This window comes from Taudactylus pleione, unplaced genomic scaffold (assembly GCF_031769625.1).
Source record: "Taudactylus pleione unplaced genomic scaffold, aTauple2 ptg000179l, whole genome shotgun sequence".
NCBI lineage: Eukaryota > Metazoa > Chordata > Amphibia > Anura > Myobatrachidae > Taudactylus > Taudactylus pleione.
In genome coordinates, this window is record NW_028284581.1 from 2,523,437 (window position 1) to 2,537,772 (window position 14,336).

General features: G+C 44.4%; 1 protein-coding gene across 3 annotated transcripts in view; it reads left to right on the forward strand.

The window, feature by feature from the left end:
- The window catches only part of CAP2 (cyclase associated actin cytoskeleton regulatory protein 2), a 180,558-nt gene that overhangs the window by 23,151 nt on the left and 143,071 nt on the right, over window positions 1–14,336 (forward strand). For all 3 annotated transcript variants that reach the window (XM_088475831.1, XM_088475833.1, XM_088475832.1), the window contains exons 2-3: window positions 6,116–6,248; window positions 8,847–8,947. In XM_088475831.1, the coding sequence (XP_088331957.1) occupies window positions 6,125–6,248; window positions 8,847–8,947 (225 nt within the window). In that variant the 5' untranslated portion in view covers window positions 6,116–6,124. The remainder of the gene's footprint in view (window positions 1–6,115; window positions 6,249–8,846; window positions 8,948–14,336) is intronic.

The window sequence follows — 14,336 nt, forward strand, 5'->3', positions numbered from 1 at the left end:
GAATGGTGACCGTATCAGATGGAGTAGCGGGAGAGATGACACTAGTTTTAGGTCATTCTTTTAGCCCTGACCAGATGTCAAAGTGTTGTGTTGACTCATCTGCATCACCAGTGGGTCTCTTAGGAAAGCTGAGTTTTTTCTTGGCAGCCGCAGTTGTCAGAGAAACTGAAGGAGGAGGCGTCACCATGTCATGTGGCGCGTTAACTGACAACTTGCTCTCCAACAGCTCTTTGCATCACTTCAGATCTGTGTTGTTGGAAAGTACGACATAAACGTGTGATCATGCACGGTCTCCAAAATGTATTAATCTGATTTAAAGATGCTGACAACCCTTGGATCCTGATGAAGCAAATAAAGGACTTGATCTACTAGTTGACATATTTAGCAAAATCGCTTCGTTTCAGGTCTGCCTTCAGTTTCTCCAGCTGCTTTAGTCAGGGAAATCACCTAACTCAAGCTGGCAGTGTCTGAACTCACTTCACAGATGACAACTTTCGAAGAGCTGCTGTACTTTGCACAAAATGAGAAGTATTCTCCACTGCACTGGAGTAAGGTACATTCTCCTTATGGCTTTTTGCTGTTCCTCCATCCGCTGAAGCATATAAAGGGTGGAATTCCACCTTGTTTCTACCTCTTGCTTTAGCTGGTAGCAGAGCAAATTAAACTGTTCTTGCAGATGCTGCAATCTTCTACATGGAGCTGCTGAATGCCAACATTTTGCGGGCCACAGACAGCATCTCCTGCACAGCCCTGTCATTTAAAAGAAAATTCTGCACCACCAAATTAATTGTGGGAGAAAAACATGGGAAGTGTTCGAAATCATCCAGCTGTAATGTTCTCACAATGTGGCGTTGTCAGAAATCACAAATCCCGAGAAGAGTCCAAACGGGTTAAGCCATTTTGCAATGACTTCCCTTAGTTTTTCTAAGAGGTTTACACCGGTATGCCTCTTAGTGAAGCCATTGATACAGAGACTAGCCTGCCTCTGAATGAGCTGGCGTTTGTTATATGCTGCTGTTGGTGCTGCTGAAGGCAATACACCCACCCAGTGGGCTGTTACAGTCATGTAATCTTTAGTTTGCCCTGTTCTGCTTGTCCACATATCTATGGTTAAGTGTACAGTGTGTACAACGACATTTTGGAGCCACTAATTAAGTTTTTTTGAACATCCATGTACATGGGGGAAATTGCTTTTCAAGTGGAATCTAGATAGGATTTGGTAGAAGGGACACATGACTTCCATTAACTGTCTAAAACACACTGTATTAATGTCGGATATTGGACACCGATCTAATACCAGCATAGCTTTTATGGCGTCAGTGATCTGCTGTGCAACTTGGTGACAGCTGTCATACTTGCCTCCTCTATCAAAGGAATGTTTTCAGTCAATTGTTTTTTTTAAACTACTGCTAGTAGCAGTCTTCTTGGTCCCCTTCTGGGATGAAGATCCACCCCCAGCAGCAGCAGCAGGCCTAGCGCTCAAGGATTCTCCTGAGGAATCCTGGATGGAGAGGACTCCGCCTCTTCAAATTGGATGCAGAACTACTTACAATCATGATTGAGGATATTGATGATGAAGGTGTTGAAGATTGCTGGTGCTTGGATCTAGCAGAGACAAGGGAGCTAGCTGACGCTGGACTGCTTGTTGTTACTTTTTTAGCATAAGTTTCTGATTTTGCCAAAAACTTCATGCACGTGCTGCAAATGACATAACAGTGAGGAGGTTTAAGTCCCTACCTCTAGTTACTGTGGCTTTACAAACACTACAGATGAAAAGACAATTGTCCGGATTTGGGTAAAAATAAGTCCACACATACTGTAAGAGGTGCATTTTTTCATCTTGCGCCCAGGCCTTCTTAAGAACTGCTTTCACTGATGCCTCACTTACACAAAGAACATCCTCATCATCAACATCCTCATTAGAGCCTGCATCAGTTACACAAATATCCCCCTCATCCTGTTGCACTTCTACCGTAGCATCCTTGATGTCGTGGTCAGCAACTTCTTGACTTGTGCTGCTCATCCCCACATTGGCAGAGGGTGCAGATATGGAGGATGGAGGCTACTCTACGAGTACAGAAAGGTCCGGCTCACACATAGCACTCGTGGACACACTTAGGGGTAAATTTACTAAGATGAGAGTTCTATTTAAGAAGTGATGTTGCCCATAACAACCAATCAGATTCTACTTCTCATTTATCTAGCACCTTCTAGAAGATAATACCTGCAATCTGATTGGTTGCTATGGTCAACATCACTTCTTAATAGAACTCCCATCTTAGTAAATTTACCCCTTACACTCTCCTCAGGGATATGTGACATTTCTGAACACACAGTTGTTTCGTTTACCTTAGTGGTTTCTTGAAGCACTAATCTTCCTTTTTTTTTATTTTTTTGATACCTCTTCCAGACTCTGAGTGACATGGTCTTGCATCATCATGTGAGGCAGAAGAAGATGCCTGACTGACAGCAAGTTACAGCACCACCAATTTTATGTGTTTCTGCTGTAAACTTTCCCTTTATTGGAGGTGTTTTTTTCTTTAGCAATGTAAAATATTGTTTCAATGTCAGATGCCCTGACTTAGTCTTAAACACTCTATGCCCTTGAGCATTGGCTTTAGTATATGACGTTGAAGGACTAGTATCGTCATGACTGGTGGCAGCAGCTGCAGTGTTGTTCCTTCTCTTCTCTTGACTGATTGTGATCCATATCGATGAACAACACAAGTAGTACAAATTTATTTTTTTAAAGTTTTTCACTAATGCCACCTCACACTGCAAAGTCACAGCGCTTATATTTATGATAAATGCAGTAGGGTATGTAAAGTTGTATTTATGATGTCATCATAAACACAACTTTACGTACCCTACTGCGTTCATCATAATTATAAGCGCTGTGACGTACGTACAGCACACATAAGTTGTAGAAAAAATGTAACAAGTTTTTTTTTTTTCAAAGTTTTAGACTAATGTCACCTCACACCGCAAAGTCACAGCACTTATATATATGACGAATGCAGTGGGGTATGTACAGAAAATTTTGTAGAAAGTGTTTCACAAATGGCACCTCACACTGCAGAGTCACAGCACTTGCGAACGCAGTGGGGTACAGCACACACGTTTTGTACACAAAAAAATATATTTTTTTATTTTTTTACTTGAGTCTGCCTATAAAGACTTGAAGGGACTGTGGGCCTGATTCAGACCCACTTGCGAGCGCAAAGCGCTCGCACGCGGGTCGATGGTCCCCCACTGCGCATGCACGAGACCCGGCCAGCGACGGGTGCTCCGTCGCTACGGGTCTCGCACCAAAACGGGGCGGCTGTCAATTGTGATTGACAGCTCGCCCCGTTTTGGAGGCGGTCAGAGGGGGTGGCTGGCCAAAAGTAGGCATTCCCGAAGGAACGCCTGCCGTTTGGGGGCTGCCTCAGTAGTGAGCTTCCAGCTCTTTTAGAGCCGGAAGCTCACTGGGGCTTGCGATGGACGAGACCCTACCACATGGACTATCGCGACCATCACCTAGCCGCTCGCAAAAGCTGTGGGTGGTCACCCACAGCTTAGTGAGCGGCCAGGAGGCTGGCTCTGACAAAAAAAAATGGCGCCCTGATTCAGAGCGAGCGCACTGAAAGAGCGTCCGGCTCTGAATCAGGGCCTGTGTGCACTGCTGTATTTTTATTTTTTTTGCTGCTGCTGCTGCTACTGACTAAGCTAACTAAATCTGCCTTTCTTTCACTAAGAACCCTGCCTACACTACTTTCCCCATCGGTTCTCCACCTTGAAATGGCGCCCGAACGTGGGGATGGACTTTTGTATGTGAACCATAACACGCGAGATCCGACGCTGGGAAGAAGGCGTATTGCCTCGTTTTAGGATCCGAGTCAGAAGGGAAGTCCTGAGCCCTGACTCGGATCTGCGCTGTTCAGGTGGGTCCGGTTCTCTGATAACCGTACCTGCTCATCGCTAATAAAAAATGTAATATTCAAAATCTTTAAATTCTGTATGTCACTGCAACATATTTCCAGACTTAGGGCGGTATTCAATTAGTTTCGCACCTGCGACAAAGTTTCGCTTGCCAGACTTTTTGCCTACGTCGCGTATTTTAGCCGCAGAAACTTATCGTGCGTGTACCCGCTGTTCGCCCTATTCAATTCCAAAAGACGTGAAAACGGCGACATGCGACGTCAGAACAGGTGAAAAGTGGTGTCAGAATCGGGGAAATCAGCCTGAACCCCGCTAAAAGATGCAGAAACATTGGGGATCAGCCCTAATAAAACTGTTTGGGGCACTTAAGTTCGCACAATTGCCTCTAATTAGCATCTTTACACAAGTGGTGAAGAATGGCATAAAGCAGTATTTTTGGGAGAAAATGAGTAGTCCTCTCAAATTTGGGGTACCTGAAAATGGGTGCAAGCATCTTTTAATGTCTGTAAAGTGAAGTATTAATAAAAGTGAAAATCCTCCCTCATAAAAGCACCTGCACTCCCAAAAACACTTGACCCTTCTTAGAGCACCCCCAGAACCTTATTTAGCTAGTTTGCTAACTTGTCCCCCCACTTTGTGCATTTTCGCCCCCAAATTCAAAGTACTTTTTTGAGGTGTTTTTTGCTTTTTTTCCAGGGATTTATTTACGCAGTTATCATTTGGGGGGGCTGTCCAAAGGGTTCTGAGTGGTTTCCCCAACTTTGCACCCTCAAATAAAAATTTTGCACTTCTCTGATGCTATTCAGAGGCAAATCTTTTTCGCCTATTACATTGCATTGACTTTCCGCGTACGCCAAAAGCGGATAGAATTAAATACGGAGATAAGTTTCCGACAGGCGAAAAGTCGCAGTCGGCGATACTTTTTTGCCAATCTTGGCTTTTCCCTTCTAATTGAATACGTGCCTTAAATGTGTGCTACAATAGAGAAAATTTAGTAAATATAGTTAGAAGTTATACAATAATAATTTTAGGCTCCAAACCCTGGTTACAAAAATTTAGAATTCCTCTTTTAATGACGTTTGCTTTTTTGGGGAAATATAGAGTATAATAATCCACCTATTATAAACCAAGTTACACGAGACGTGCATTGTGTGAAACTATACACAGTCATTCATACTAATTATGAATACTCATGATTTAGAGTAAAACCAATGATGTATGAATACTCATACATCATTTCACAGCGACATGAAAGGAAACAGGGTGCATATTATTGAACATAGGGTTGTACTAGTTGTGGCAGAGGTAAAGTATTATGTAAACATCAATTGTTAAATTATCCAAATTATAATAGACATTTTCGATTATACACAAGAACATAATGTGTATCCTTATTCAGAGGTTGCATTGCCATTATAACCAGAAGTGCTATGTACCTTCTCTCATATTTCAACTCTATATAATATATATTTGCTATTGCATGTTCCCAAAGTGGGAGATACTTCTACATTGCACTGATTCGCTAATGTATTTAATAATTTAGATATTAACTTTTGTATGTTGCTGAATCATTGTGAGTATATACTATACTGCTGTACTACACCGATTCGCAAATGCACTATAATATTGATACTATCCTTTATATGTTGCCCATATCAGTGATTCACTAATGGCTTTATCATTGGACTAAATGAGGCTTAGAAAAGTTATACTATTTACAAGGGGATGCACTAATCACAGGCTAACTTGATTGAGTGACATTTTTGCAACAAGTAGGATTGCTTGACTATTGAAGCCTTGATATTGCGCTTAATAGTGATAGAAGTTTAAATTACATTTTTAAATATTTTGTGGTGACATACAGAATATTCAATGATCACACTTGATATAAATTTTGCGACAATATCATGAGCTAAAATAGCAATAAAATGGCTATTTGTATATTTAATATATTTAATAGATTATTTTTATTTGAAAATGTTCCCCAAATAAACAATTGCCTATGTGTTTGATTTTATGCACATTTGGGTTCTTGTTCTTCTGTAAAAAAAACAACCTCTTATATCAATGTCCTATAAACCTACTGAATGATTTCACAGCTCTGTTTCGATGTGACAGAAGTCTAACTGTAGTTTATATAAACACTAATCTTGTTTATTATATAATATATATTTATGTATGTATTTTAATTCAGGTGCTCAGGATGGCAGAGGTGCATGGATTAATGGATAGGTTGGAAAAAGCTGTTATTCAACTTGAGACAATCCTATCAACATCTTGCTTTTCTAAGCCAACTGGGAATGATGTCGTCAATGGTATTGATGGAGGTAAAGTGTTATTGATTTATATCTCGCTGTTAGTTTGAAGAATCCAGATTATGAACCCATATACAGTAGATAAAACAAAGTAGTTATCTTTGATCAGTGTCAGACTGGGGCATTAAGGGCCCATCGGGGATGCAGCGGTAATGCCCAAGCTATATTGGTGTAGGTTCCATGGAAACAAACCAAGAAACCAAGTTCATCCATGGTCCTGCTCCACCAAGTTACTGACCCTCTAGTAGAGCATATATAGGAAGTGGGCCTCAGACTGCACACCTTGAACATATATATATATATATATATATATATATAATTGGAGGTGCTACCTGTGGAGATAATTGATATATGCACAAAAAAGAAGTACAGGTGCTCAACTCCTGGCTTAGCTGGGCCAGGTTGGGGGTGTCCTCCGCTCTGGATTTGAATCCTAGTATGTTAGGGACTTACCCGACAGAGTTTACCCGGATGCGGTGGGTAGGCCCATCACCTTGGCCAAGATTATGCTAACAACCTCTATTCATTGCAAAAATTTATTTATATACAATCAGTTAATTTGGAGTTGAGCACCTGTACTTCTTTTTTTGTGCCTCTAGTAGAGTAACAATGCATAATCTGAGTGCATGGTGAGCCTAGGGAGAGCCTGATCCCTAGAAGAGTGGCCCACTGGCAATAGGGCCCTGCTGGGATTTCCCTTGTATACCTGTGGGCCATTCCGACCCTGTCTTTGACACTGCAAACAGGCAAGAGAGAAGAGCTGAAGGATAATATCCCTGTGACAAAATGTTTGTTGGGCGTTGGTGATTAGGAAGCAGTTGGACAAGGACATGGATGGTAAGAGGAAGGAATATTTGGAAATCTTTACCTCTGTTGCCCGAGTGGTGTGGAGAGTATGCAGTCACTTTATCAATTTTCCACCCGTTAATTTAAGGATATATTACTGGCAATATGGAAAGTCTCTAAACTAACTGGTTATGGTGACGACAGCTTCTGTGGAAAACAAAGCAGTAATGCATTTTTAATAAAGTGTTAAGGTGTGTATCCATTAGGCGACCTGAAAGTCTGAACGTCTAGCGTTCAGACCTTCAGGTCACCGAGGTGTGGTACCCGCACTGAACGGCGTTCACTGAACGTCATTCAGTAAAGGAGCCCGACCTCCTATCTCTGAACATGCTGAACCTGACGAGCGTCGTCAGGTTGACGGGCATGTTCAATAGATAGTCGGGGACAGCAACGACCCAGCGTGCACGCGCATCACTGGTCCTTGCCGGCTACCCATTACCCGACTTTGTGAACAATGCGACCAAAACCTCCTTGTTTTGGTCGGATTGTTCACATAGTCGGGTAATGGATAGGCCCCTTTACATTTAGTGTCTTGTTGTTTAGTTGTAGAAATTAGATTCAATTTACTGGTAAATACACAGTGCGGAAACTGTTGACAAACCATTTCATCACTTGGATACATTGTAGTATAGACAAATGCTGATTTAGAGTAAAACCAATTGTACTTTGGTGAGGTGGGGGGGTGGGAGTTTAGTTTGACTAAATAGTAGTGCTAAAAAAGTTGGCCAGCATTTGGTTGCTACATGCAAAAGGAGACAGCAGTTTTAGTGAATGCATATAAAATAATTGCAGTTCCATTGCAAACTTGAGCCCTTTTGTATGGGTTTGCTATAGAAGATCAACAGTGTCTAGATAGACACTCAATAGATCGACCACAGATGGTAGACAAGACAGTAGGTCAACAGGGACAAAAGGTCGATAGGTACAAATGGGCGACAAACATATCGTCGACAGGGACAAATGGTTGCCACACATATGGTCGACACAGTTTGTTTTGTAATTTAAGCCTAATCGTAGCCCTAACCCTCCACCTCTTGCCTAACCATAACCCTCCCCCAAGTGCCTAAAGGTGCTTATCCACTAGCAGATAGTGGAACGACAGTACGATTACAACATTGTAATCGTACAGTCGTTCCTCTTCCCCTGCAGTGCCTACACTGAACGGTATGTTGTTCAGTGTAGGCACCCTCCCTCATCCCTGAACATGGTCAATCTGTCGTTATCAGCAGATTGACCAGCATGTTCAGGCGATGATTGATGTCGGAAACGACCAGCAGGAGAGCGCATTGCTGGTCGTTTCCGACATTTTCATGCACGATTAATGAGCGATTGAACGATATCGTTATCATTCAATCGCTCATTTTAATCGTCAAGTGGATACCCGGCTTAAACCTAACCCTAGTCTAACCCTAACCTTCCCCCAAGTGCCTAGCCCTAACCGTCCCCTACAGCAGCCTAACTCTAACTCTCTTGCAAGTGCCTATTCCTCTATTCCTAACCTCTAACCTTAAAAATGTTGAAAAAAACCTGTGTCAACCATTTGTGTGTCGACCATTTGTCCCTGTCAACCTTTTGTCAGTCACAATTTGTCCCTGTCGACCTCTTGTCAGTCGACCTTTTGTACCAGTCGACCTTTTGTCCCTGTCGTCCTATTGCCTGGCGACACTGTCGATCTATTGAGTGTCTGTCTAGACACTGTCGATCTTTTATCAGGATACCCCTTTTGTATATGTGTATTTTATCTAGCTCTTGTGTGCTCTTTAGCTGCTGCTCCATTCGTGGAAGCTTTTGATGTCCTGCTGGCTGGAGCCTTGGAACAGTATCTGACAAACAGCAAGATCATTGGTGGGGATGTGGAAACACATGTAAGTTCTCTTTTTTAAATAGTCTCCAGATATTGCTTTTTAACATAGCATCATGAAGCAGCTCCATAGGTACAATGCATTCTTTGTGTTTGATGTTTCATTCCTCCATATAATTTAATGCCAATTAACTATCATCTATTGTTCATAGTTACTTTTAATTAAGATTTATTTAACTAACCACTGCTAAACTCAATTATATGTAAATGTTAATTCTCAGCATTTATGCTGGAATGATGACCGTTACAGTTAGTCCTAAAATTGTTATGGTCTCTTATTTTCATCATATATAGCATGCAGTTGTTCATGGTGATATATTTTTATACATATATAAACTACATAGCACGGCTATTTGCATTATCTGAACATGTGGATCATACATTGACTGAAATCCAATTGGTTTCCTTTCCAGTAACATGTATTCACTTGCTCCTGCACATGTTGTGTCTTGGTGTAAAAGCCTACTGTGTTTACGTGTGTTTAATGTTATTACTATTTGTTCACTTTTTTCTTTTTTTTTTGTAAAAAAGAAGTGATTTTACTTCATTGCTAAACAAATTGTAAGTGTGATGTAAGTGGTAACAACAAATCAGATATTCTATTAGACTTTATTGATAAGTGCATATCATTTTGTGCAATAAACATTTATAGATGAATGCTCGCATTCTGGTCTTTGTAAAAGCATAATGTGCCTACTTTTGCGGCATTCCAAGTCTGTGGCAATGCGTATAGTGGAAATTATACTGCCATTTATAAACTCATTTATGATTAAATTAATCAGGACTTTTTATCAGACTGTCTTTTATTGCATGTGTCACTGTTGTAAATGTGAATGTTTTCATTTCATGTTTAATGTACTTTCCTGAATAACAAGTTCCTGGAAGGTGCAAAAGTCATCCCATTTTAAGTAAAGGTTGGTGCCCAATCTCTGTGACCTCCAGGGAACTGAAAAAACCAAGCCGCTCTGCTGAGAATAAACAGGGGGGAGGCTCCCTGTAAATGTGCCTTTTTTATTAAATCTCTTATAACTACTCCTTTTCACAAGACGGAATGTGGTTTTTGTGTATGTGGGCACAGTACCAAGTACCAGATCCTCCCAACACAACAATAATCTATGCATAACATCAGTGGTGTAACTAGGGTATTTGGAGCCCAGGGCAAATGTGAAAAGGGAGCCCACCCCCGATGTGCGGCAAAAAAATGGGCGTGGTCACTTAAAGATGGGGCGTGTCAACATGACACACCCCTTTATTTTCACACTGAACATTCCTATCCATATGCACCTTAACTCCAGTAGTACCCCTTATATAGTATCCCCAGTATGCAGTTGTGGTCCCTCTTATGCAGGTCCATAGTAGCGCCCCTTATACAGTATCCCCAGTAGTGGTCCCCCTTATACAGCCCCCAATTAGTTCCCCTTACTCAGTACCCCCAGTAGTGGCCCCCCCAAATGCAGTGCTCCATGTAGTGTTCCCCCTTATGCAGTGCCCCCAGTAGCAGTCCCCACAATGCAGTGCGCCCAGTAGCGGTATCCCCTTATGCAGTGCCCTTTATATGGTGCCCCCAGTACTAGTCCCCCCCCTATGCAGTGCCCTTTATATAGTGCCCCCAGCAGTAGTCCCCCCCCATGCAGTTTTCCCAGTAGTGGCCCCCTTATGCAGGCACCCAGTAGTGATCCCCCCTATCCAGTGCCCCCTGTAGTGGCCCTTCCTATTATTGCCCCCAGTAGTGGTCCCCCGAGTGCAGTGCCTCTAGTAGTAGGCCCCTTTTATAACGCCCCCAGTGGTAGTTTCCCCCCCCCCAAGTAGTAGTCCCCAGTAGAGGTTCCCCCTCCCGATTAAGTGCCCCCAGTAGTAGCCCCCCCAGTAGAGGTCCTCCTAATAATGGTGCCCCCAGTAGTAGCCACCCCTCCCCCGTTGTGCCCCCACCCCCAGTAGAGGTCCCCCCAGTAGTAGCCACCCACCTCCCCCGTTGTGCCCCCACCCCCAGTAGAGGTCCCCCCAGTAGTAGCCACCCCCCTCCCCCGTTGTGCCCCCAGTAGTGCAGATAGGTTAAAAAAAATATATATATATAAAAATATACTTACCTGAATCCACGCTGCTGTTGCTCCGGTCCGCGACGCCGCTGCCGCCCGCCAGTCCTCCTGGGCTGGCGCGCTCAGCCTTATGGGGCAGACGTCATGACATCTGTCCCATTACCCACTGCAGGAGCTGGACGGAAGCCCGGCTCTTGCAGTGGGTGCTACAGCAGTCAATGAGAGTCTATCTGACTCTCATTGGCTGCTGTTTACCACACACATCGCCGCCAGCGCTGGCGGCGATGCGGGTGTTATGCACAGCCTGAGCCCGCCTCCTAGCGCTATTGGGCAAGCGCTCAGGGGGAGGGAACGGGCTCAGGTGTGCAGCACAGGACCGGCGCTGGAAGCCTAGTGCCGGTCCTGTGTAAATGTGTAGCGCTGACCGCACTCATTGCGGTCGGCGCTACACTGGCTAACTAGGGCGGGTGGCGCCCAGGGCACGCACCCCGCTCGCCCTGCCCTAGTTACGCCACTGCATAATATACAGATGTGTCCTCACCTATTCACACATTGTGCCATATAGCCCAGTTTGGTGCACCACAGGTTCTGTGACTACAGTTGTGGCCAAACGTTTTGAGAATGACACAAGTATTGGTTTTCACAAAGTTTGCTGCTTCAGTGTTTTTAGACCATTTTGCCAGATGTTACTATGGTATACTGAAGTCAAATTACAACCATTTCATAAGTAACAAAGGATTTTATTGACAATTACATTAAGTTTATCCAAAGAGTCAATATTTGCAGTGTTGACCCTTTTTCAAGACCTCTGCAATTCGCCCTGGCATGCTGACAATCAAATTCTGGGGAACATAATGACTGATGACCGCCCATTCTTGCCTAATCAATGCTTGGAGTTTGTCAGAATTTGTGGGTTTTTGTTTGTCCACCTGCTGACCACAAGTTCTCAATGTCTGGGAAGTTTCCTGGCCATGGACCCAAAATTTCGATTTTTGTTCCCTGAGCCACTTAGTTATCACTTTTGCCTTATGGCAAGGTTCTCCATCATGCTGAAAAAGGCATTGTTCGTCACCAAACTGTTCTTGGATGGTTGGGAGAAGTTGCTCCTTGGAGGATGTTTTGGTACCATTCTTTATTCATGGCTGTGTCCTGAATGGTCTCAGGATGCTTTACTATTGGCATGACACAGGACTGATGGAAGCACTCACCTTTCCTTCTCCAGACAAGCGTTTTTCCAGATGCCTCAAACAGGGTTGGCTGGTTTAAACCAAATAGTTTAAAAAAAGAAAAAAAAACCTCTGAATTTTTTATTATGCTGTGACTACAGGCACAAAGCTGTGACTGGTATTATTCCACATTCTTGTTGCTTGTGGTCTTTAGATGAGTTAGCTGGATGAACAAGATGAGAGAGGTGCTAAATCTGCCTTGCATCAAGCTAAGACTTCTCCCTCATCAATCCCATAGGTCAGGAAAAAAAACCACAGCTAACATTCTCAATCTTAAAGAGTACACACCAACACATAAAACAGGCAATATACAGAGAAACACCTCATGGTTTAATCTCCATGTTTACCTTCAGTCCTATTGAGATGAGTGCTAGAAAGAAAGACTCTAAAGATTATCTGTCTAACCAGCCATCTAGTTGGTTGGTTGGAATGAAAGTCTGGTAACATATGGGAGTAAATGATGATCAGCAATTTGCTCCTAAATGCCAGAAAACTGATGAAAATGGTCATCAGACAAGTTTGTTAAATGTTTGATCTAAACAATTTGTTCAAACAACAGTTTTTGTCCCATTTTCTGTCGTTTGGGAGCAAATTGCTGATTGTCAGTTACTCCAATACCTTACCAAGATTTTAATTCCAACCAATCAACCAGTTGGCTGGTTGGACAGATAAACTTTAGATGTGTGACCAGCTTTAGTCTCTGTGGTGTAAAAAGTATCATCTTATGAAAGGTGGACAAGCAAAAAAAGCGCAATTGAAAAAAGTTAACCCCAATGTATTTCCCATTATTTAACAACTTCTCACTGCTCAAGCATCTTCATCTAGTGTAGAAAGAATTTTTCTACTTCAGGGTCCATAGGGTATCCACAGGATACTTTGGGGTATAGGTGTGACGTCAGTCGCTGGGCACCATAGAGTTAAGCTTTTCAGCCTCCCAGGATGCACTAGGGTCCCCCTCCTATACCCCGCCCCCGAGCCAAGGCACCTCAGTTTAGTTTGGTGCCCGGCCGGCGTCGGGTGCACCTGTCGGAGTGGGGGCTAGAAGAGCTCCTGAAGCTTTCTTCAGTGCAGCTGTGGCTGCACATCTGGATGTACAGCATGGACAGTCAGTCCTGACGTCCATGCTGTCTTCCCTACACCCCCGCCGGTACCAGAACGCCGGTACCGATCCGGGGATGCTGGTGAGCATCTGGGGTCACAGCTAGCGGTGACCCCAGATGTTCCGGACCATGGCCGGATCCAAGGGGGACAAAGGTAAGCAGCGGGGTCCCGCGGTGGGTCCCCGCTGGTCACATGGTCCTAAGTCCCCAGGCAGGGGGCTCCCTGGGGACTGGCTGCAGCGTGGAGCCAGGCGACCAACCTGCGCTTTCCACTACCCCCTGGGACAGCGGACCGCAGCAGAGCGGTAGCGCTGCGGCGTCCCAGGGGTTAAATGCATGCCAGGGGAGCGCGCCTTCCCTGTCTCACAGTCGGCGCCTCCCCCGCTGCACACAGCCCTCTCTGCATGCTGCCGACTGGTCCTGTGGCAGCGCTCCTCCCCCAGGCCAGCCTCCTCTCTGCTCCTCGGCGGGAATCTTCTCCAGAACGCATGGTGAATGCTGCTGGAAGCGCTGGACGGAAGCATAGTGGTCTGGGTCCCCCCGCATACCTCTCCTCCGCTGTGGTCAGGTCTGTGTATGCAGCGCTGTGTCCTACCAGGCCCTGTGTCTGCGTAGTTGAGTGATCAGTGCTGTTAGTGCAGGAATTGATTTTCTTTGCATTGTATGTGACTGTGCTAGCGCTGCTGCCTGTAACTTTTCTCTAAACTGTCAGCTTTATTACTGTCCCTGTTCTTTCTGCTAAGCCCTTGCGGTGCGGTGCTGCAGGGTGGTCTCTCGCCTATTTAAGTTATAATTGGTGAGAGAGGTCACATACGTGGTGCCATCATGTCCGAAAGTGATTTCCCCCTCCGGCTACAGTGTACTACGTGTAAAGTACCGTTAGCGGAGGGGGGGGGTAGCGCGGAGGGCCTTTGCCGGCAGTGTTTGTCCATGGCGCGGCCTCTTACAGCACCGGTACAGGAGCCGCCCTGGGCTTGTTTCGCTCAGGCGCTTACAGCCTTAGTGGGCCAGTTAGCTCCGCAGCCCGCGTT